This window comes from Crinia signifera, chromosome 4 (genome assembly GCF_055691185.1).
Source record: "Crinia signifera chromosome 4, ASM5569118v1, whole genome shotgun sequence".
Lineage (NCBI taxonomy): Eukaryota > Metazoa > Chordata > Amphibia > Anura > Myobatrachidae > Crinia > Crinia signifera.
In genome coordinates this window covers 6,719,153-6,733,171 of record NC_139220.1, presented here as the reverse complement: position 1 = coordinate 6,733,171, position 14,019 = coordinate 6,719,153, and the positions used below count along the sequence as shown (strand labels likewise).

The window sequence follows — 14,019 nt, the reverse complement described above, 5'->3', positions numbered from 1 at the left end:
TACAGGTGCATGCCGGGAGATGTAGTTTGTTATTGGCGTGAGTGACTGGGAAGGGAAGTCGAGTGGTTCCTGGCTGTGTGAGACCTTGGAAGCAGGTGGAGGGTCTGTGAGCTCTGGTAGTGCTGGAGCCAGTGCATGGCAGTGCCAGTCTAGCAGAGAGGGGGAGCGATAGAGCTGTGCCAGTCTGTCTGCCCAGCATAGTACATCGGGTATTGGGCAGTGCCAGGCTCTTTTCTTTGTAAAGTACATCATCGGGTATTGGGCATTGTCTGCCCAGCAAAGACCAGGGTATTGGGCAGTGCCAGGCTATCTGCTCTGCATGGTACTTGGGATATTGGGCATTGCCAGGCTATCTGCCCAGCATAGTACTCGGGGTATAAGCAGTGCCAGGTTTTCTGCCCAGCGTAGTATATATGCCATTAGGCAGTGCCAGGCTATCTGCCCAGCGTAGTACTCTGGGTATAAGCAGTGCCAGGCTATCTGCCCAGCGTAGTACTCTGGGTATAAGCTGTGCCAGGTTTTCTGCCCAGCGTAGGCATTAGGAAGTGCCAGGCTATATGCCCAGCATAGTACTCGGGGTATAAGCAGTGGCAGGTTTTCTGCCCGGCGTAGTATATATGCCATTAAGCAGTGCCAGGCTATATGCCCAGTGTAGTACTCAGGGAATTAGGCAGTGCCAGGTTATTTGTCCTGCATATGGCATTAGGCAGTGCCAGGCTAAATGCCCAGTATAGTACACTAGGTATTGAGCAGTGCCAGCTTGTATATAGGGTATATTAATGGTATTGGACAATGCCAGGCTTTATGTAGAGTGACATCTGGTATAGTGTAATACCAGTCTTGGGTTTTCTATAGATCTGTGTTGGGCAGTGCCACACTCGGAGTAGGGTATTACACAGAGAACTGTTCTATAGTGCCAGGATGTGTGTGGGGTAATTCATTATTTCTGTAGAGTGTTATTAACATCTCCGCAGTGTATACAATTGGGGATAAATGCAGTAATAAAACAAGACTGAGTATCACAGGCAGTCACAGTCTCACAAAGGATCTACAGGGCAGTGTGCGGAGTGTTACTGGGCAGTGCCATGCTTCATATATGGTATGGTAGAGTTTAGCATTGAGTAGTACCGGGTATAATACAGTGTGGCGTCTGGTAGTGCCAGGCGACCTGAAGGCTGCTTTATTCCCCAGTTAGGACAGTCGCCATGGCTGGTTGGCATCGGATATTCTCTAGGATGGTGAGGTTACCAGGGTTACAAGGCGTTTCCCCACCTGGGCTGCTGCCAGCGTGCAGGAGATTCTCTGTGCCCCCTCCTCATGTAAGTATCCATAGCGCACATTGTACCCGGGACCTTGTACTATGTAACAGACACACTGGTCCCTGGCACATTATGTTCCTGGCACCCCGTCATTGGCAGGAGGGTTAAAGGTGAGAATTCATGTCTTTCAGTCACCTCCGAACTTTGGACTATTGTTCGACATAGATGGGGTTTTGGTAAGGGGCAGGAACCCCATTCCCGGGGCGGCTGAAGCTTTCGGGAAGCTGCTGGACCGAAGTGGAAAGTTGGCAGTGCCCGTGGTGTTTGTGACCAACGCCGGGAATTGTCTGCGCCAGGAGAGGGCAGCCGAACTAAGTAAACTGCTCGGGTTCCTGGTGAGTTGTCTCATAGGGAAATATTGATTAAGTGCCAGTAGAGGAGTTGCTCCTAGCAACCAATCAAATTCATGTAACATTTTCTACATATCTCATTGGACACTGGGCATTCGCTTTCCTTTTGTAAACCCGGACTTCCGTAATCTTCCCCCAAAGCTTTCGGTTTCCTCTTAGGAACGATATCGTCCACTGAGGTTTCTTATATACGCAGTCCCCAAAGCTTGTATCCGCCTATTGTGGGTGATTCAGGTCTGCTCGCAAAGCACATTTGTTTTACTAATGGACAAAACCATGGTGAACTGCAGGTGGGGCAGATGTAACAGGTGCAAAGAGAGTTAGACTTGGGTGTGGTGTGTATTTCACGCAGAAATCTATATTGCAGTGTAAAAATAAAGCAGTCATTATTTACCCTGCACAGGAAATCGCTCCCCCAAATCTAACTCTCTCTGCACCTGTTACATCTGCCCCACCTGCAGTGCAGCATGGTTTTGTCCGTTAGCAAAATGTACGTGAATCAGGCCCATTGTCATGCTTTACACGGAGCAATGTGTGTATCTCCGCAGGTGTCCCCCGACCAGGTCATCCTGTCTCACAGCCCCCTGCGCCTCTTCCACCAGTTCCACAACAAGTGCGTGCTGGTGACCGGTCAGGGTCTGGTGGAGGAGATTTCCTCAGAGTATCCTTTGTATTGCTGGGGAGATTCCGGCCACTTCTCCCGGGTTACATTCACTTATGGTAGTGAGCCAGGCAGGCCTCCGGGTCACTGTGGTTTGGGGAGTATTGCCTTTGTGTTGTTTGCCCTTGACACTCTGCAGCCTGGGCTTCAAGAACGTGGTCACGATTGAGGCTCTGAGGAAGGCGTACCCATTACTAGATATGGTGGATGAGAGTCGGAGGCCTACTAATCCGGTATGTATAATAGACAGCAGCCATCATTGTGACCTGGGTGCCCTACCGCGGACTTGTTCCCCATACCACGGGTGACGGTGTTATCCACTGGTCAGGACACGTCTGGTATATATCCTCAGCACAACCATCAGTCCTGTATGTTCTGTCTTCCCCAGGTCTCCACCAGCTGCCACTTTCCTGCCATAGAAGGTGAGAACCATAGAACTTGTGTCCGGTCTTCACTGTGTATGAGACACGATCCCTCGTGTCTGCTCGTGTACTGTCTATGTAATAATGGTCATATGACAGGAACTGGGGAGAGAGTCACAGGTATAACAATCAGAGACAGAGTTATATAGTGTGAGGAGCAGGGTCCCCAGCAGCACAGAGTATATCAGGAGATGAGTGATGTGTCAGTGAGGACAGGGCTGCATGTGACAGGGGCAGTGACATGATGTGAGGAGAGGAATGGGGGCAGCAGGAAGCCACAGACTGAGAGTTATATAGTGGGAGGAGCAGGATCCCCAGCAGCACAGAGTATGTCAGGAGATGAGGGATGTGTCAGTGAGGACAGGGCTGCATGTGACAGGGGCAGTGACATGATGTGAGGAGGGGAATGGAGGCAGCAGGAAGCCACAGACTGAGAGTTATATAGTGAGAGGAGCAGGGTCCCCAGCAGCACAGAGTATATCAGGAGATGAGTGATGTGTCAGTGAGGACAGGGCTGCATGTGACAGGGGCAGTGATCTGATGTGAGGAGGGAAATGGAGGCAGCAGATAGTTATATAATGGGAGGAGCAGGGTCCCCAGCAACACAGAGTATATCAGGAGATGAGTGATGTGTCAGTGAGGACAGGGCTGCATGTGACAGGGGCAGTGACATGATGTGAGGAGGGGAATGGAGGCAGCAGGAAGCCACAGGCTGGGAGTTATATAGTGGGAGAAGCCGGGGCCCCAGCAGCACAGAGTATATCAGGAGATGAGTGATGTGTCAGTGAGGACAGGGCTGCATGTGACAGGGGCAGTGACATGATGGGGGGAATTTACTAAAGGAAATTTGTAAAAAATAGGTGTATTTGTATCCAGAAATACACTTATTTTTGACATTTACTATCCCGAAAATACGGCAATTTGTAGTCGTATTGATGTGCTATCAATACAAATACGAATGGCCGTATTTTCGGGATAGTAAATGTCAAAAATAAGTGTATTTCTGGATACAAATACACCTATTTTTTACAAATTTCCATTAGTAAATTTCCCCCGATATGAGGAGGGGAATGGAGGCAGCAGGAAGCCACAGACAGAGTTATATAGTGGGAGGAGCAGGGTCCCCAGCAGCACAGAGTATATCAGGAGATGAGTAATGTGTCAATAAGGACAGGGCAGCATGTGACAGGGGCAGTGCCATGATGTGAGGAGGGGAATGGAGGCAGCAGGAAGCCACAGACTGAGTTATTTAATGGGAGGAGCAGGGTCCTCAGCAGCACATAGTGTATATGTTAAAGTAATGTAATAACATTGTGGATTATAAACTGTTTGTATTGAGCAAGACTTGTAATAACCCTTCTTTTCTATGTTTATGTTTCTATGTAACCCCTCTGCCTGCATTGCAGCCATTGTCCTGTTGGGGGAGCCAGTGCGTTGGGAGACTAGTCTGCAGCTGATCCTGGATGTATTGCTGAGTGCGGGGCGGCCTGTAGAGTGGCAGGCTCTGGTACCCAGTCCGCACATACCAGTTATAGCCTGTAATATGGATCTCCTCTGGATGGCTGAAGCCAAAATGCCCAGGTCAGTATTTATCAGATGAACTTCTGCAAGTGAAATTAGATTATTTCTGTATCTGTTATTTTGTCATTTCCCACTAGGGGCGCTGTTCAGGAGTGTACCAGCCCTTGTGGAGTACACAGCGAGGGAACACTCTGAAATTGCTGCATTTACAGCCAATTATTCATTTAGTAACCTTGGGTTTGATTTATCAATCATTCAAAAGAGTGGAGAAGCCAAAATCATCCGATCACTTTCTACTTGTCCACTTCTATGTTGACAGTTTGATACATCAGCCCTCTGTCACTCTGCAAACTTCTGTGTACCTATACTGCATGCCCTCAGCCGGTAAATCCCTCTCTTCAACCGACCTAGCCCTCCCATCCACCGGCCCAGCCCTTCCCATTGGCTGGCCCAGCCAACTCCATAACCTTCCAAACTCCTTCCATAAGTTTGTCCCAACTCCTCCCATCAGCCCTCCCAACACCTCCAATAAGCCATCCTAACCATCAGCCCACCCAACTCCTCCCATCAGCCTGCCCAACCCCTCCCAACACCTCCAATAAGCCATCCTAACCATCAGCCCACTCAACTCCTCTTCAGCCTGCCCAACCCCTCCCATAAGCAATCTCAGCTCCATAACCCGCCAAACCCCTCCCATCAGCCCGCTTAACCCCTCCCATCAGCCCACTCAACTCCTCCCATCTGCAAGTAGTCTGCTACTAGTTTTTCTGTTTGTGTAACCAGGTTTGGTCACGGCACGTTCCTGGTCTGTTTGGAGACTTTGTACCATAAACTGACTGGTCAGCAGCTGCGGTACGAGGCCCTGATCGGGAAGCCCAGCACGGTAACCTACAGCTTTGCCGAGCACCTGATACTGCGCCAGGCAAGGGAACGAGGCTGGGAATGCCCCATCCGGACGCTCTATGCAGTTGGGTGAGTCTGTCACTCTGAAACGGAAGAATACAACGCGCCGCAGATATTGCACATCTCCGAGCACACGCGTGTAGCGCCGGATTGTATGACGCTGTCCAGCAATTGAGTTAAACAACGATAAAGGCGATCGCCACCTCCTCACGTGCCAGTCGGGGTCATTGTTTGCTCGATTTGCCCAGTATAATCCAGTCTCATTAGCTCTCTGCTTATTGGGAGTATGGGAACTGTGTTCATTATTTGATACATATGTTACATATGACTGTTGTTCTCCATATTCTATTTTAGGGACAATCCTATGGCTGATATCTACGGCGCCAACCTGTACAACCGCTGTCTGCAGAGCCGACGGGGTGACTCTCCGCAGAGCTGTGAATCCATCCTGGTGTGCACAGGTGTGTACGGCAGCCAGGGCGAGATGCCCACTGACCCACACGAGAGCGTAACGCAGACCGTCTTCCACGGGCACCGAGACTTCAAACTTGACCCCAGTTTAGTGGTGGCATCTCATGTGGTCCGAGACGTGGGGGAAGCGGTGGACCTGGTGCTGGAGAAGGAGGGCTGGATGGCCGACGATGTCACAGCTCCCGGCGTTGGTAAATAAGTTTCCTGGTGCATTGCGGAGCACCGCGCGCTTCCACATAACGCCATACGAGGGAGGGAATTCATTACCAACCATCTCTCAGGAATATAGAGACCTTTTCTTTTAAAGTTGGACTCTTCTATTTATGGTTTCAGAGTGTGGACTTTAGCCTTATACAGTGTACGAGTTGCCTTGTTGTGTGGGAGCCATGAGAATGAGGCCCGTCCAATCACAAGGAACTATTAGGGGTCGCTTCTAAAAGTGCGGAAGCTTAAAGCCACTTTTGCGTTGCAAGTGCCACTAATTCTGCGCCGCAGCAGCCGCGCCTCCCAATAATTACAACTTCAATTGTTAATCTTAATTCTTGCCAAGCAATAGGCGCACTCGTGCCCCCAGTTCACATGTTACAGGATTTGCTGGGCACCTTATTATGATACTAACGGCGATAGTGAATTCACGCTGATCCTCCCGGAGCTAATAGGAGTATATACTGTATACCTTATGTAGCTGAACGTGCTGGGGAGGGGGGGAAACTCCCTTAATTTAAGAAAAAAGAAAACATATTTTGTGACCACTGCACTTATTATAGTTTATAAAAATATATATGTTTAGAGTTTATATGTGTTCTCCACCCATGGAGACTCAGGAGACCTGCGCTTTCCACATGAATAATGTTATTATAACACAATACACAGAAAATGAATCATTTATATTGCATGTGCAGTTGCCCTGTCCTGTCCCAGCATCTGGTGACATAAATGTTATAGAACACTCACAACTATGGTGGGTAGGTGCTGCGGCAAATTCCTCTTGATGCGCGATAGCTCACGACAAGACGCTATGTAGTGATCCCTGAATGCACATTAGCTGCACAAGGATCTAATCCAGACCTGGTCGCTGGATAATTGTTCTCAACATGGGCAAAACTGCACTGCAGCTGGGGCAGATGCAACATGTGCAAAGTGACTTTACATAGCTCTTTTGAACTGGAGACTTTTTCAGTTCCTACCTTTTTACTAATTTCTGCTGCTGTCCCTTATGTGTTTTATATGTGATGTGAATAAATGTAACTGTACTTCACTATATACATATTTGTTTTCCTTTTATGTTAACATTGGGAATTACTGCATCATGAAAATAACAAGCAGCGCTAGTTAAGTAAAAAAAAATCCGTTTTTTCTTAGTTTTATGTGCAGAGAGAGTTAGATTTGGGTGAGGTGTGTTCTACCTGAAATCTATATTGCAGTGTAAGAATAAAGCCGCCAGTATTTACCCTGCACAGAAACAAAATAACTCACCCAAATCTAACTCTCTCTGCACCTGTTACATCTGCCCCACCTGCAGTGCAGTATCATTTTGCCCACTTTGAGAACAAATTTACCCTGCAATCATGTCCCAAATCTTACAAAAATGTGTGAAAACTCCTGCATCCAATTAGAAGTATGTTTTCATTGTTTTAATCTGCTTTAAAATGACAGCTGGAGCCTTATTGGATGGCACCAGAAACAGCACCGTTCTCTCCTTTTGCTTCGTTTCCAGAGGTCTGTGTGAAACTAGATTTATCTTCTGGATTTTTTTTGAAAATAAAAACACTCTTATTACGGTTAATAATTAAGAAATAAGAATTTGGAATTATTATTTATTTAGTTACATTTGGAAGTTGTACGATTACAGACGCTGAGATAAATCTCTGCAGCATACGCTTCTCGTCTGCATCATCAAATGCTGAACGCACTGCGGCCTGCAAAAGCAAACATAGCAGCTTCCCCCTGCGACATCGCCAGGTATTCAATGCTGTGGGCGAGTGGTGACAGCGAGCATAGCTTCCTGCTCGCTGTCACCACTCACCCTGACAGTATTCAACGCAGCCCCCTCATACGCCAATTCCCCCTCGTTCCATTTTTTGAGCGAGAGGGAATTGGCGTATGCGGCTCCTGAACCAACGAGACTCGCGGCTAAATACAGCGAGTTTCCTGCATTAGCCGCTGTTTTGGGGAATTCTCGCCGTCCTGTGACGGCGAGGATTTCCCCAGAACGTTGAATAGAGCGAGCGGCCGGCGCGGGGGTTAGACAGCGAGGATCGCTGGTTTTCTGCAATCCTCGCTGTTTAACCCCCTGGCTGGCCGCTTGCCGCAGCATTGAATACACCCTATCATGGGTGCCAGCAGTTTACAGAACACGGTGTGTGCGAGTAATGTTGGACGCTGGGCCACCAGTAAGTGCAGAGAATGTATCGCTGCTCTCGCTGGTTCCTATGGCGCGTGTTTTATATTAATGTTGTTAGATATCATAAAAGATGAAGTGTTGGGGTCAATTACAGCCCAGAGTAACTACTGGTTTGCGGCCTGGGAAATCCACCTACTACGGACTGATGCAGCGCGGCAACTACTGAGTTGTCTATGGTAATTCTCACCCCCATGCAGCATACATTGCCTGAATACCAGTGTATAATGACCATCGCCTCACATCGCCTTGTAAGTGACCCGCCGACGTGAGTTATTAAATGGGGCGCCGCCATACAAAGCGCGACAGACGCCATTTTGTATTACCTGTGTTGATTTGTTTACCCTTCCCACAGAAGTAGTGGATTGCAATCATTGTAGCGTTTCCATCGTCATCAGTTTTGGCACACTAATTTATTCTCCCTCCGAGGGTGTCGTGGACACCCACGGGGGGAGAAAGTTCGGCGTTCGTGATTCCGGGGTCGGGATTTTGAACGCCGGGATCCCGACCGCCGAGATTTAAACTGCATCCCGTTATTTCAGGTTGATGTTTGTGACACGTGACCTCCTTATAATCACCAGGAAGATGCAGGACGTGGTGCACAGGTGCTCTAATCCGTCCCTCGCTACTAACGCATTATAGCTGCACAAATGATTTATTGCAGCAAATTCTACACAACGGACTAAAAATATGATTTCACCTCTTTATAACGATGACATATATGTGACATGTATGTGATGTGTAAGGCAGACCACTAGATATTATAATACAGGGTGCAGGTTACTAGGAGGGATGGGGGGTCCTAGACCCCCAATGTGACAAGTGATCTATACATCCCAGTGACAGGTTGTGTGACCCAGATGTGTCTGGATGAGTGTTATTGTGCAGCCAGGCGAGGTTTGTGTGATGTGTGTGATTCATTCTGCAGCATCTATTGCTGTGTGGCCATTTATATACATATATATACACAGTCACCTACCCTTCCCCGCTCCCCATTTGTGGAACTACAAAACTCAGCATGCCCTACAAGGCAGCTAGCGTGCTATCATTCACTACGCATATATTAGCAGCTGTGTGTGTATATAATATACACCAGGCATTCCCAACCACGGTCCTCAAGGCACACCAACAGACTTAATTAGTATCTGAGGGATTCTGATTAAACCATCTGTGCTGAAGCCTGGATATCAGTGTGTGTGTACACCCTGGTACACACACACACACACACATGTATGTATCCCCTGGCACATACACACATGCACACACATATATGTATCCCCTGGTACACACAAACACACACACACACACATGTACACACATATATGTATCCCCTGGCACATACACACATGCACACACATATATGTATCCCCTGGTACACACACACACACGTATATGTATCCCCTGGCACAAACACACACACATATGTAACCCATGGCACACACAAACACATGTTCACATGCATATATGTATCCCCTGGCACACACACACACACATATGTATTGCTTGGTACACACACACACACACACATATGTATTGCATGGCACCCACGTGTATCACACACATATATATGTATTGCCGGGCAGTGACACACACACATATGTATTGCATGGCACCCACATGTGTACACACACACACACACACGTATGCACAGTCTGGCATTCCTCCCCCTGCCGCCGCCTCCTCTCCCCGCTAGGGGGCGGCCGCTCTCAGCTGATGATCCGGCCGCATAGAAGACGAGGCTCCCGGCTGCAGCTGCTGCTGAGCATCCCGGAGATATTGGGGGGCTGCTGCCTCTGCACCCCGGATCCTGCATCACCCCAGACTAATGGTTGCCTGCTAGAGCCTCCGGGATGTCACATCTTCCCTGCCGGGCACCGTGCAGCCCCCGCCGGCTACCACACCCTGCATTGCACCCCCAGGTCAGTGCATCCACCTGTGCCCGACAGACTGAGCTGCTGGACCCGTGCCGGGTGATGCCTCCTACCTCCTGCCAGCTGGTGCTGCCCTGACCTCATACCCCCTATACCTCCCTGCAACTGTGCTGCCATATACCCCAGGCAATAGCCCCTGCAAACCATAAACCCCCCTTCTGTTATACCTCCTGCCCTTATAACCCCCCCCCCCCCCCGCAGCTATAGCCCTCTTATACCTCCTGCCCCTATAATCCCCAGCCCCCCCCCCCCCCGCAGCTATAGCCCTCTTATACCTCCTGCCCCTATAATCCCCCCTACCCGCAGCTATAGCCCTCTTATACCTCCTGCCCCTATAATCCCCAGCCCCCCCCCCCCCGCAGCTATAGCCCTCTTATACCTCCTGCCCCTATAATCCCCAGCCCCCCCCCCCCCCCCCCCCCCCGCAGCTATAGCCCTCTTATACCAACTGCCCCTATACCCCATCCAGCTGCTGCGTCTCTGTATGCTTTGACGCCACCATTTCTGCAGTTCTCTCCCCAGGCACTGTCACACCCCCTCATCTTGCTCAGTATCCCCCCCCCTCCCAGATCCTGTGCATCTTCCTTGGGGACAGATAATTTCATCCCCTGCCGCCCTGTAGTGTCCCCATTTTCCTGCCACCTGTAGACCTGCCCTCCCGTCATCCTGCCCGCTCCACTGTCCCCGCTCCCCGTGGCCCCCTCCTGCCCCCCCTCCTTGGACTCTTCCTCCACCTCCTCCACTCTGGGGATGACAGCTGGGGAGTTTCCACATGGGGGTCAGGGGGGGCTGCTGAGGGGGGGCCCGGGCTGCGCATTGCGTGGCTGCTACAAGGCGCTGTCGTTGTTGCTGCTGCTGGCCCAGGGTGCCCTGCTGGACCTCTACCTCATCGCTGGCACAGACTTGTATTGGTGCTCCTGGATAGCCACTGACCTGGTAGTGGTAGCCGGATGGGGCATCTTCTACTCGAAGAACAGCAGGGGCCAGGGCACTTACCAGGGCTCCCTCAGCAGCGGTGGCTATGGCCAAGTCCAGCGGCCCAAGAAGGGACAGTTTGCCTACAGCCACCTGGCTTGGCTCATCTACGCCATAGCGTTCACCCCGAAAGTGGCGCTGATACTCTGCACCCCCATTGTGGACCAGATTGAGTCTTTGGTACCGTTGGGCAGCACCGGGTTCCGGCTCACTGTGGCTCTATCGGTCCCTCTCCTGTGGGCCCTAGTGCGCTCGCTCAGCATTGATCCACGGGGATGGCCACACCAAAGGGCCACGGATGCTTCCTTGCCTCCTGCTTGGACCTGCTGGACAGCTATGCTCTACTGCAACACATGCTGGAAGGAAAGCTGCCCATACCCCGTTTATCCGATACCCCTTACTGGCTGTCTACTTTGTGGCCCTGGCCTCTCCAGTCCTCTGGTTGTCCGAACTGGACTCCGGAGCCCCTGCAGGCTGCTGCCGACTCTTCCTGCGCCTCCTCTCCGGAACCCTGGTAGATGGCCCACTCTTGGCGGTTCGCTGCTTCCTGATGTTGGGTCCGGCCAACCAACCGGCCTCCGTCTTCATGTTGAAGAACGTCTTCTTCTTGGCCTCCCGCTGGTTAGAAGTCCTGGAGCTGTGCTGTCTCCTGAGGTCTCCAGGCCCTGACCATGCAGGCCGGCCCCCGGGACAGTTCAGCCACTGCGTGTCGGAAAATGACATGGGGCCCCACGCCTACGTCAACACGCTGGCGGTGACGTCGCAGAAGTGAGCTCGGGCGCAACGCAAGACCTGCGGATCTGGAAGGCGGCGCATTCTCTTTTGGATCAACCTATTCTTCTCTTGCCAACACTGCCATGGAAAATACCAAGAACTGGGCTGCCCCCAGGTCACGTGCGGCAGCTCAAGATTTCGCCCCTGAATTCTGCACCAATCGGGTCCAACTTCAGATATCCAGATGTAAAAAACCCCAAGTTCTAATGTATGTAATTTGTGTGCTTGAAGTGGGAGTATCCCTTTCCTGCATGGAATTTAATGTAGGACCAGGAAACCTCAATGTGGATGATATATCCGAGTGATGGCTGGAACATGGCGTCGGAGACGGAGAAATGATAAAAACCGCCTAACGGAGAACTGGCGACCGGTGCATTTAACTCATAATTAGGACTCACTGAAATTCTGGTGGGATGGGAGTAAGGGTAAGACCACTAGCCAGTTGCCTAAGGAGAATAAGGACACCAGCCACATGAGGGTGTGTTGCTACCTGTAGTTCAACAACAGAGTGGTGACCAAGGCTTCAGCGTAGATTTATATTTATATAGAGTTATTAGAAGTGTTATATTTTGGGAGGGCATTTCCAGCCAGTAGGAATACAGAGATTATGCCATTGGCCTAAATCTGACCAATGATAAATCCCCTCTAATGCCTTTCCCTGTTGGTCTTACCACCCAACTGTTGGATATTAAAATCAACAAAAGAACCCAACCCCCCCCCCCCCCCTCCCATAGTGTACACCTAGACATTTATTTTAATATCGGATTTTTGGTACAGAGCACATTTATATTCAGATTCTCATAGTAATGGCATAAAACAGGACCATTTCTTTGAATAACATGTTCATTCCCCTACTGCCTTATGGATAAAATATAGTATATTTATTTCCCTACTGCCTTATGGATAAAATAAAGTATTTATATTTATCATCTTCTCTGCAGCAACAGCATTGGGATAATTGTAATTGAATTTAGGAGCCAAAATCTATCCCCTGTGACATAGCAGCATCGGCAGCTGGTAAAGTCATGAGAAAGTCCTTGTTTTCCACTTCCTTGGGTACCGCTAGACACAGATGTGTTCTAAACAGGGGCCACAAGTGCTCGATTTCCACCATAAGTCTGTTGAGAAATTACCCCCAGTGTTCAGTGTTGAGAAATGTTTTGGGGTTACCGTACCTGTGTCGGGAATGAACCTGTGCTGCAAAGGAGAAATATAAGACTGATTCCCATGATTAGGGAGGTTGGTGCTACAATTACCTTTGTCATCTTTGTTGTATTGCTAATGTATTGCAAAGACTTTGATTTTAACACCAGATGTCTTTATTCCCTGCAATGAGTGTCTCTGCCTTTCAGCCATGTCATTATTTGATACAGTTTTGTTTAGAATACTCTCACACACCCCTAGGTGGCACTGTATTACTTGATATACTCTATTTGTGGACAGATAAAGAACCAGCCAATCAAAACCTAATTGACGTGTTAGTGGCTGTGTTTGAAAAATGACAGCCAGGAGCTGATTGGCTGGTATTTTATATCTCTCCAATAATTAGTACATCTCCCCGTAAATAATCTAAAGCAGGCATGTCCAACCTTGGCCCTCCATCTGTTGTGAAACTACACATCCCAGCATGCCTTGCAATAGTTTTAGCATTCCCTAATAGCAAAACTGTGGCAAGGCATGATGGGACTTGTGGTTTTACAACAGCTGGAGGGCCATAGTTTGGACATGCCTGACTTATAGCTGCGTCACAGAGGTGGGTAGAGGAAACGTATACATATGATTGGCACTGGTACATTTAGTATTGCTATGGCGTGTGCTTCACATTCCCAGTTTTAGTGGGTAACCCGCTGTGGTAAAATGGGTTTTGCGAGTACCAGTGTTATATCCATTTTATTCCTGACGTTTTTATTTTCAATACTTTGGTTCTTTATTATAAAGTTGATGCCCAATTTATATTTGCCTCGTAGTTTATATTGTCAAAGTCGTTTTCCACCACATGCGGGCAAATGCAATAAGTACTGAGCAATCGGGTGCTGCCATTCTAATGAACGGAGATGCCGGTTATGATAATGCATTTGTAATATGATCCAACAAAATAGATTTTAATATAAGAGAAACATTTCCTCATTAAAATGTTTCGCCATGAAGTTACTAACGTAGGAAACTGATCTGCCAGGTTAGGTGACGTGTCTGTTACCGACGGCGTCGGATTCCGCGTAGCCGCTCTAATCACATTCAACGGCGTTGGGCGTATACTGGGCATGTCTCTGGTAACTTGTACCTAATGAATA

At 49.2% G+C, this 14,019-nt stretch overlaps 2 protein-coding genes across 2 annotated transcripts; both read left to right on the top strand.

Moving 5' to 3' along the window:
- Positions 1-27: 27 nt before the first annotated feature.
- On the top strand, positions 28-7,441 carry HDHD5 (haloacid dehalogenase like hydrolase domain containing 5). The gene is made up of 8 exons (XM_083180883.1): positions 28-1,319; positions 1,451-1,654; positions 2,218-2,330; positions 2,470-2,563; positions 2,719-2,752; positions 4,159-4,333; positions 5,057-5,245; positions 5,531-7,441. The coding sequence occupies exons 1-8, from the start codon at positions 1,206-1,208 to the stop codon at positions 5,844-5,846; spliced, it is 1,239 nt and encodes a 412-aa protein (XP_083037009.1). The 5' UTR covers positions 28-1,205; the 3' UTR covers positions 5,847-7,441.
- A 2,945-nt stretch (positions 7,442-10,386) lies between these two features.
- On the top strand, positions 10,387-12,434 carry TMEM121B (transmembrane protein 121B). The gene is given in 3 exon segments (XM_083180875.1): positions 10,387-11,216; positions 11,219-11,332; positions 11,335-12,434. Coding segments are annotated over 3 exon segments (993 nt in total). The 5' UTR covers positions 10,387-10,729; the 3' UTR covers positions 11,727-12,434.
- Positions 12,435-14,019: the final 1,585 nt, after the last annotated feature.

Excerpts from the sequence above, each read along its gene's own strand:
- HDHD5 (XM_083180883.1), top strand. The coding sequence starts at position 1,206 with ATGGCTGGTTGGCATCGGATATTCTCTAGGATGGTGAGGTTACCAGGG. Across the intron at positions 4,334-5,056 it reads GCTGAAGCCAAAATGCCCAG|GTTTGGTCACGGCACGTTCC; the intron begins GTCAGTATTTAT and ends TTGTGTAACCAG. Across the intron at positions 5,246-5,530 it reads CGGACGCTCTATGCAGTTGG|GGACAATCCTATGGCTGATA; the intron begins GTGAGTCTGTCA and ends ATTCTATTTTAG.